General features: G+C 45.3%; 2 protein-coding genes across 4 annotated transcripts; one reads left to right on the top strand and one right to left on the bottom strand.

Annotated features, from left to right (window-relative positions):
* Window positions 1-678: 678 nt before the first annotated feature.
* On the bottom strand, window positions 679-2,808 carry ACYP1 (acylphosphatase 1). Of its 3 annotated transcripts, none has more exons than XM_079972969.1 (3): window positions 2,740-2,808; window positions 2,209-2,304; window positions 679-1,113 (listed from the first exon to the last, which is right to left on the bottom strand). In XM_079972969.1, exons 1-3 carry the CDS (start codon window positions 2,740-2,742, stop codon window positions 898-900), a joined length of 315 nt encoding a protein of 104 aa, XP_079829095.1. In that variant the 5' UTR covers window positions 2,743-2,808; the 3' UTR covers window positions 679-897. The 3 variants fall into 3 exon arrangements, with proteins under 3 accessions (XP_079829095.1, XP_079829096.1, XP_079829094.1); XM_079972970.1 differs by lacking the exon at window positions 2,740-2,808 and adding an exon at window positions 2,610-2,670; XM_079972968.1 differs by lacking the exon at window positions 2,740-2,808 and having other exon boundaries at window positions 2,209-2,498.
* Window positions 2,809-2,967: 159 nt separating this feature from the next.
* On the top strand, window positions 2,968-8,421 carry ZC2HC1C (zinc finger C2HC-type containing 1C). Its single transcript, XM_079972321.1, has 3 exons — window positions 2,968-3,081; window positions 4,843-6,130; window positions 7,070-8,421. Exons 2-3 carry the CDS (start codon window positions 4,862-4,864, stop codon window positions 7,373-7,375), a joined length of 1,575 nt encoding a protein of 524 aa, XP_079828447.1. The 5' UTR covers window positions 2,968-3,081; window positions 4,843-4,861; the 3' UTR covers window positions 7,376-8,421.
* The last annotated feature ends 667 nt before the right edge of the window (window positions 8,422-9,088 follow it).

Raw genomic sequence — 9,088 nt, 5'->3', positions numbered from 1 at the left:
TACAAGTGAGAAGTGAATGCAACAGCACTCTCCACACATGTGATTCCCAGCAACAGGCATTCAGAGACATGCAGCCTCCAATAGTGGAGGTAGATAATAGACTTCATGGCTAGTAAGTAGCCTTTGATTATCCTTTCCTCCAGGGATCATTCATTCCACCAGTTTTGCCAAAGGCCCAGCTCCATCATGCACCTCCTACCCCTGAACTATGCAAGCTTGTCATTATAAAAACAACTGTTTTAAAAACTAGTGCCTGAGTTTAATGTGTTTCCCCTCTTCCCTCCTTGTCCCTTTTCCCTTATGTGTTGTGGCTTTTTAGATTGTAGGCAGAGGCGAATTTTGGGCAGTGCAATTGGTTCCATCGCACTGGAGGGCGCTGCAGGGCTTCGCAACTATAACATAGTGAATTGAGCAGAACCAAAGGTGAGAGGCTGAGGTGGTGCCAGATTTTGGCCTTGCACAGGGTGCCACTGACATTTTAAAAACCAAAGTCTGCCATTGATGTAAGCCTGTGGACAGGGACTGTCCTGTTTTAATTGATTGTATGTAAAGCCACTCTGGGAGCCTTGCTGATTTAAGAACAGGGTACAAATGCTCTAAACTTTTTTTGGCATCTGCCTGTCTCAAGAGACAATGGAGTGCACCTCCAGGGGGTGATATTAAATAAATTAATAAACAAACCTAAGCATACACTTTATTAACAATTCTTAACACATCAAGTTCTTAGGACATTCAGTGTAACCAATGTAATCACAATGTAAATAAATAATTTAAATATATAGTTAAAAGTGAATAAATCTGCACATAAACAATTAATATAAAAACTAAAGGGAGCGCTTTCTTCCCAATGAGCTTACTGCTCTTACTATAAATATAGTACTTTCCCCCGGGGCACTATTATTTGACAATACAAAAGTCACTATGCTCTAAACGAGCAATCTTCTTCTCATTGCGGAATTCAGCTCTGTCGATGCGGGACTTGGGGCTTCCTGTCTTCTGAAGCCATTCTTGAAGTTGTCGCACCTTGGCAGTAGGACCTTGGATTTGGCCTTGCACAGTGCCATAGTCAGTATTCTGCACCCAGCCAACGACACCCAACTTCTTTCCTTCAGTCTAAAAAAATATATAAAGATGCAATTTATATGCTGGAAAAAGAGGTAATAATACACTGCCTTGTGGGACATATTTGAGAGAAGGAAAGGCTAAGGAGTAAACACTATACAAATCCAGAGTGGAGTCCCTAAGACAGTCAGATGGCGCCTTGTACACTCAGCCATGTTGGTGTGAAACATATTGCTTTCCTTTCCTTTAGACCACACCAACAAGGCCAAAAGGAGTGTCTTTTTGTCTAGGCAGCCCAGGTCCTCCATATACACTTCCCAGACTTGCGCCCCAGGGAGGTCACTTCAGTGCTGCTAACACAGCAAAAACAACACAGGAGGCAGCAGTTATGAGTTACTGGTACTGTAATTCTTCAGCAGTTTGGCTTCACCTCCGGAGCAGCATTCCGTTGTCAACATATACAATGGTACCTCGGGTTAAGTACTTAATTCATTCCGGAGGTCCGTTCTTAACCTGAAACTGTTCTTAACCTGAAGCACCACTTTAGCTAATGGGGGCCTCCTGCTGCCGCCGCGCCACTGGAGCCCGATTTCTGTTCTCATCCTGAAGCAAAGTTCTTAACCCGAGGTAATATTTCTGGGTTAGTGGAGTCTGTAACCTGAAGCGTATGTAACCTGAAGCGTATGTAACCCGAGGTACCACTATATATGCAGACAAACATACAAACACACAATGTAATTAGTCTGAATAGAAAGGAAACTACAGAATATATTTGCATATCAACCAATATCAAAGAAGAAAGAAATAGCCACTGCTTACAATCCAGGCCTTTTGGAAATACAAACTGAGGATCAGTGTGGTTTACTCTTAAATAAATGGACGGGAGATAGGACTGTAGCCTGAGCTTAAAACACAGCTAGACATAGATACATACACTACTTGGCCACAACTGTATCTCAAAGAGGCAGTAGGAATGCACTGGATGCGGGAGTGTATACACAACTTAAGTTGCCCAAGCAAAGCTTTTCTAAAGCGCTCATAATGCTCACGCTCCCCCCCCCCCAAATGCCTGTGTGGTCGCGCTGGGGTCGCACACCACCTTCCCTTTGCCTACCCCAGGGAAACCTCAGACTAGAGCACACCCACCTGTGTGTTTTTGCGGAAAAACACCCCTTGGACTTTCCCGAACACTTCGTAGTCCACTGAAATGAGGCCGTCTCCCTCCGCCATGGCTGCTGGCGCCTGGACCAGAAGCAGAAACGCGATTAGGCAGAAAAGGAGACGCCGAGGGTCAGGGTCCCATAGTGCCCACCCCTGCAAATGCTGGGAGAAGACGACGGTAATCTCCGCAACCTCCGACGAAGGAGCCATGGTTGTGGCGGAGGCGGCGCCTACTTGGCCCAGCCACGCTCCCAGGGGGAGAGGACCGCGTCCTGCTCCATATTAGGGAGGGCAGAGGGCGAAGGGGCGCGGCGGGGTCAGGGCAGCCCCGACAGGCGCCGCCCGTCATTTGCATCCCCTTGGCTACAGAAGAGGGAAGGAGAGACCTGCCGAGTCAGGAGCCTCTCGGCGCGTTATGTCTAACGGCGCGAAGCTGCCGCCGCTCTCCGAGGTCCCAGTCAGGAGCCAGGGGCACCTGGGCGGCACCAACCAACCGCCACTAACGGCTCGCCTTACCATGGAGCTGCCCTCGGCCCAGGTTACTAGAAGGGCCTCAGAACATGGAGCGGAAGTGGAGACGGTCGTCAAGGAACGAGACCGGGCGTCTCTTTCTCTAACCTTCCCCTCCCCCCGCCCTTTTCATGCTGCAACGAGAAATAAGCTCGAACCATAGAGAGGGGACGACCATTTCCCTTAAAAATAAATAAAAATAAGACAATGCACAGAGATAGACAGACCCTAAAGATGCAGGCAGGAAGCGGGGAGGACGGAGCCGGATGTAGCACGCGGGCGCTCGTTGCTAAGCAACGGTGGTAAACAGCTGCCCTGAGGATCGGAGGCTGCGGTAAGAAGAGGCAGGTGAGAATAGGCTTGGCTTGGCTTGGCTTGAGGGGCTGGGGACGAGTGTCTGGAGCAGCCAGACATGCTGTGCGAGGGCGGGCGGGCGAGCAGGCAGGCCTTGCGGAGCGCGGGGGTCCAAGTTACCCCGGAGACTGAACAGGTGGGTGTGGGTGTCCCCTCTTGGCTTCATCCCATTTTTCGGTGGAAGATGTTTGCTTGGCTCCTGTTGCCCCGCGTAGAACTGACCAGGCAGTCGCTTGGAGCGAGCGGTAACAGGACGTTGGGTTGAAATCTTTTAATTCTGCAACTAACTGGCAGTCTTGTTGAAGAATAAGGGGTGGGGGTGGGGTGGGGTGGGGACCCTGTGGCCAGACACAAATTGTTGGTCTCCAACACCTGTCAGCCTTAGCCAGGATAGACAAGGGGATAGTCAGGGATGATGGAGGCTGGAGTGCAACATCTGGAGGGCCACTGGCACCCTTGACTTGAGGATGCAACCTCTATTAGTTTCACATGATTTAAAAGCATTATTTTGGCAGGTATCTTGCATCAGCTTTCTGAAATTGAGGCCCATCACTTGCCAACATCTGATGAAGCTTCTACTGTAGTCTAAACTGTTCAGTTACCGGTACATTAAGGTTAGTGTACCTGTAATGAGCTATCAAACACCTGTCAGGCCACCTTCCCATTATTAGGAATTTTGCTGATTCCATTAGGGTCAGTAGCTTCCATTAGAGTCAGTAGACCCTAAACACTGCCTTAGGTGTACACTATGTTACTGTCTTCTATTACATGAGAACTGTCATAGTGAATGAGAGCAATAGTATATCTAGTTAAATATCCTGTATTCTAGATGCTATACGTATAGTGTCAGCTGGATGCTATATATAGAAATTTATCCATTTTATTTAGTCTGCTGCCTTTGGTAGTCAAAACCTTTCATAAGCTTAGGTTGGTGCACCAGTTGAACAGATAGCTTGATCACAGTTGTCCATACCCTGATATAATCTAGGGTTGACGGATATGATACATTGCATGTGAGGTACTTTTGAGTACTGGTAATTTCAGTTGGTTTAGCATACTTTCTGATCATTTTGAACATATTTCAAGTGTATTTAAAAACTTCACTGGCTGCTCATCAATTTCTGAGTGCTGGTACTTATCTTTAAATGGCTTGATACCCAGGTACCTGAAGGAAAACTTGCTACCATGTCAGCTTTCCTGTGCTTAACCTCTTTGGAGGCTCTCTTCTAGGTACCCTCACCATTTGAAGTAGGGAGGATGGATTGCATCAAGTTATGAACCCCCCCCCCATTTATTAAAGTCTTTGTAAAAGGCTTTCTGTGCAGATATAATGGTTTGATCCCTCCCTCTGCCAGTCCATTTTAAGAGAGGAAAGGAAAGGACTGGAATACTTGATACACTGTTGACTTCTTGTCCCTTTTTCTACACTATTCCTGCTCCCTTAGGCCCTGATGTCAACACAGAAATTTCTAATGGCATAGGGTCCCCAAATTTGCCTGGTGCACTTACATTTGCACAGATTTAAGGATTCTGGATATTGTGCTGATACAATGTCAGGCCCTCATGCAATATTCTGTCATCCTCCCCATATGCCAGTGCCGTTTCCATCACTGAAAAGCAAGGCCCCCCTTTATATATCTATAAAGGCCCCCTAGAGCTGATGTGTACTTGCTTTCCCCTATTATACTAGGGGAAAGGGATTCTAGCATGAGGGTCCCAATCATAGCATGTATGTAACTTGTTGCATTCTCCCAGGCTTTACTGGAAATGCTGAATGGCTCATTTGCAGCTGGCTGTGTGTTCACATATGGATCCAATGGCTGCCAATTCCAGCCTTCCTGCAACAAGCCAGGAAAGATGCCACCCTGAGGCTCTTAAAGAGCAGGTCCAGCTAGAACACTTGAGGAATAATATCCAGCAGCAATTCCTGTGCAACAAAGATAAGAAGCTGGCAGATCTTCATATCCAAAAAGGGCGGAGCTCTTCTTGTTCTCAGCCTACAGAAACTAGTCAACTGATCTTGGAGAAGGCAGGTTTCTATTCTGCTGGTCCACGCAATTGGTACTTCAAGGGCCAGGCCAACAGTCTGCCCTCCCACTGGAGAACCAAACGGAGAGAAGGTGTGGACAGGTCATACCCTCTAAAACCAGTCTTTCCCCATACAGCTGGGAATGTTCACCTGCCCAGTTCTTGGCAAGTTGGGAGCCCACCAGCTAGAAAGACTCCTCCCATTAGCCCTAGCTCAGAGAAAAAAGGAAGGTCACATGCAGTCAAGACTCATCATGTTAGAGTGCCTTCTCCTTTTTCTGTAGAGCAATCCAAGAGAGCAGCTTCTCATTCCCGTAGGGCAGAGTCGGGCTACATTCAAAAACTGGAGGCTGCTGGGCGGAGCTTAGAGGAGGAGATCCAGCGAAAGGAGGCCCTGCTCAGGGAGAAGCTGAGGAGAACGGAAGAAGAGCTTCGAAGAATCCAGTGGGAGAGGCAGCAGGCAGAAGCAGAAGGAAGACGGCAGCGGGGAGGACTATGTATGCCTGAGAGGAAAGCAGCAGGTATTACTCAGGGCCATGTTTCCAGATCTGTAGCTCAAACGCGTGACTGTCAAAAGGTACATATTCCAGACAGCCCTGCTGTCTCAGTGGGGACTGCCCTGCCTCCCCAGGCACTCCACATGGAAAAGCTAAAAAAGCAAAGATTGGTGGCTAGCAACAGTAAAATTCGAGAGAATGTATCCCAGATTTCAGCCACTTCTAGCCCAGAACTGGCTTCCATACGTGACCAGGCTCCTTCCGCAGCAGCCTCGTTGGGACAGGTTGACTGTGTGGCAGCAGAACCCTCATATACAGAGGCTCCAAGCAGTGTAGAGGATTGGGGAGAGTGCAATTTCTGTGGGCGAAAGCTTTATTGCTCCAGGTTGGAGAAGCACATAAGCATCTGCAGGAAGAATCATGGCTCCAAGAGAAAAGTGTTTGATTCAAGCAAGGCTAGAGCAAAAGGCACCGAATTAGAGACCTATTATCTATTGAAGGGTACAGACACCTCTCAGGTAATACATTTACTTACTTGTTATGCATACCCTGCTGTTCCTTTGGGTCTGTTTGGAACTTTTAGACAGTCACTGATCAGCCTGGGTCCTTTTTAGCTTTAATGATGTACCAGCATCATTTGCCATCATTCTCTGGTTTCCACTTTGATGTTCATTCTTTAATTCCTGGAGTTCCTTTCAAATCATGTGGAATTCCTAATAAATCTTGATGATCCCTAATATACCTCTAATTGCCATTCATTTACTTCAATTCCGCCATGGGTAGGGTGACTGCTAGAAATTATACCAAACAAGAGCCCAATTTTACCTTCTTTCATCATACAAAAACGAGGTGTTGAGGATGTGAAAACAAATCTTCAAAATTATCAAATTAATTTTATGTAACTAGTCAAGTCACTCATAACTAACCTACAAATGTCACAGCTGCATGATAAGATTAAGATCAGGCTTAGAACGATCCTCTGAAATTAAGAATGAAGAAAGTACTCATATTTAAAAGTATGGAACAGTCCAGTGGCATCACAGTCCTTCTATTTTAGAGGGTCTGTTCAATTTCACCATCAGATTAAATCTGGTAATTTTACCCCCGTTTAAGAGATTTCATCTGCATTCCAGTTACAATGTTCAGATGATCTGAGCAGTGGCAATGATTTTGGTAGAAAACCTAGTGATATCATTCTGCAGTGGACCTGTGAGTTAGTGATATGACTTTTTAAAAGCAGCACGTGTTCTGTCCACCTAGCAGAACTTTGGTCTTCACATATGCTATGTAGTTCCATTTGCCTTATAGGGACCAAGAACCTGTTACATTAGAAATGTCCTGCTATCTGGTATATGATAACTAAACTGTGTCCAGAACAAAAACAGTGGCAGGAAATATCAGAGTGTGAGCTAACAGGTTGTACTAATAGTTTCTCCCTTTCCCCCTTCTCACTACAGAAAAAGAATTCCAGACAAAATTTTGAGGCTTCCAAGCAAAATAGTGAGCTATCTAAGCAAAGCAACTGGAGACAGAAGCACGAATCGTTCATCAAGACATTGCGTAGGGCTCGTGAGCTGCAACGAGTAATCTCCAAAGGGGGGAAGGCATCAGACCTCCCCCCGGCCCCTGCTATGGAGAACCCAGACTACAAGTTATGCCCTTATTGCACCCGTCAGTTTGCACCTAAGGTGGCTGAGAGACACATTCCCAAGTGCAAGAACATTAAGAACAGACCCCCACCGCCACAGCAAAAGAAGCGCTGATAGTAGTGGGCCAAAGTGAGATCTGCAACTGGCATCATCACATTGAGGCTCCCTGCCATTTCCTTGTTTGATAGCACAGAGTAGCAGACAGCATTCCCAGTGCTGCAGTTTCATTTTATATATAAAATACAAAGGTGTGAAATCAGTGAGAAGCCTATAAACCATGAACAGATTATTAAACCCCATGTATTGCATATTAAGGTCCAGTGCTTTGTAAAATAGTTTGACCTAAGATAGTGCTCTTACATCTGTGTTGCTGCTGTTGGCTGGTCCTCATTCCCTCCCCTTCACAGAACCCATGCACATTAGGATTTCTGTCTGCCTCCTAGGACATGGGATTATGTGCTAGAAAGATACTACTGAGAATTATCAGAAGGAACTCTTACCTGTCATGAGGTAATCTTCAACTTTGTAAGGCATCTGCTAAGTGGACTACCATTCTTGGTTTACATGTTCATACAAGAACAGAGAATTCTTAGCTCCCATAACTGAAATGAAGGTCTTAAACTACCCAGATGCTCAGCATTACGTAAAGCTCAAACGATAGAACTATATTACTAATATAACTGCTGGGAAGGGGGTGATACCTACTTGGATATATTGCATGCTATCCATCTCATCTGGCCATTAAGTTTTCTTGCCTATCTACAAATACTGGCAAACAGAAACCTGGTCTGTCCAAATTTCTCTAAAGCTAAAAAAGAATGGCTGTGGGGAATATGAGAATGGTGATTGTAAAATGGATTGATTACTTTAGCATGATTTGGCCACTGAATCCTACCTCTTTATGCAGTCATAAGCTCGGGGAGCGGGGAAGGAAAACTAGTTAGTTATTCAGGAGGTGGGCATTTGGACTAGCCATATCTTTGGTGTCAGGTTAGTGGCTGAGACATTTTGGGGGCTCACCAACTAGAGAGAGTGTTAGGCAAGCAAGGGGAACAAGTGCATTAAAAGTGCATTAAAAGCAGGGTGTGTATGCATTCATTGTCTCCCAGTGGTGAACTAACGTCTGTAATAAAATATGTGGAATGTGGCAACTTGGAAAACATGGGGGAAATGTAATAATTGAACGTGGGAATGTATTACCTCCATCACAGCTTCTTCAGATTTACCAGCATTATTTTATGCAATGCAGTACTTCAACAGATTATGTGGTTCATAAGCATTGCTACGGATGTCTGAAAGCTTCAAAATGCAAGTGTTGATTCACTTGTGAGAAATACTGATATGGCTTTAGAGATTGTAAGGACAAAACTAGTGGTGTGCATAAGCCCCTTTCATATCACCGGTCATAAAAAAGAGCAGCAAAGAGTACTGATGTGTTTAACTTTGTAAAAAAGTAGGACATGGAATTCAGGAGAGTATCCCCACTGTAGGAGCTACTATAATGGAAATATGAAACAATTTTCAAAACACACTCCACATTTCTGTTACTAACAAAGTAAAAAAAAAACGTTGAGGACAAACTGGTTTTCTCCATTGCACGCATGGCTATTGCCAACTCCCCTTGTTTGCTTTCTGCATGCTTTCAAAGGTGATGTTATCAAAGGTTTTCACTGCTTCTCCTGTACCAGCCAAAGGAAATTTTAAAATCCCTTCAAGAGGAATTAAAGAAAAATCCAGAACCCATTTTCCTTGAGTTACAACCATTTAGAGATTATCTCTTCAACAAAATAGTTTGCACTGTCTGCAGAACAGTAAGAAATATGCACT

This window comes from Podarcis cretensis, assembly GCF_951804945.1.
Source record: "Podarcis cretensis genome assembly, chromosome: 1".
Taxonomy (NCBI): Eukaryota; Metazoa; Chordata; class Lepidosauria; order Squamata; family Lacertidae; genus Podarcis; species Podarcis cretensis.
Note: the sequence above shows the minus strand (reverse complement) of the source record. Positions and strands in the feature narration are given on the sequence as shown.

What these genes read in the sequence shown, in the direction of transcription:
- ZC2HC1C (XM_079972321.1), top strand. Translation starts at nt 4,862, where the DNA reads ATGGCTCATTTGCAGCTGGCTGTGTGTTCACATATGGATCCAATGGCT. An exon ending in AGGGTACAGACACCTCTCAG is followed by an intron (nt 6,131 to 7,069) that starts GTAATACATTTA and finishes TTCTCACTACAG; the next exon opens with AAAAAGAATTCCAGACAAAA.
- ACYP1 (XM_079972968.1), bottom strand. Translation starts at nt 2,433, where the DNA reads ATGGCTCCTTCGTCGGAGGTTGCGGAGATTACCGTCGTCTTCTCCCAG. An exon ending in TTTTCCGCAAAAACACACAG is followed by an intron (nt 1,114 to 2,208) that starts GTGGGTGTGCTC and finishes ATATTTTTTTAG; the next exon opens with ACTGAAGGAAAGAAGTTGGG.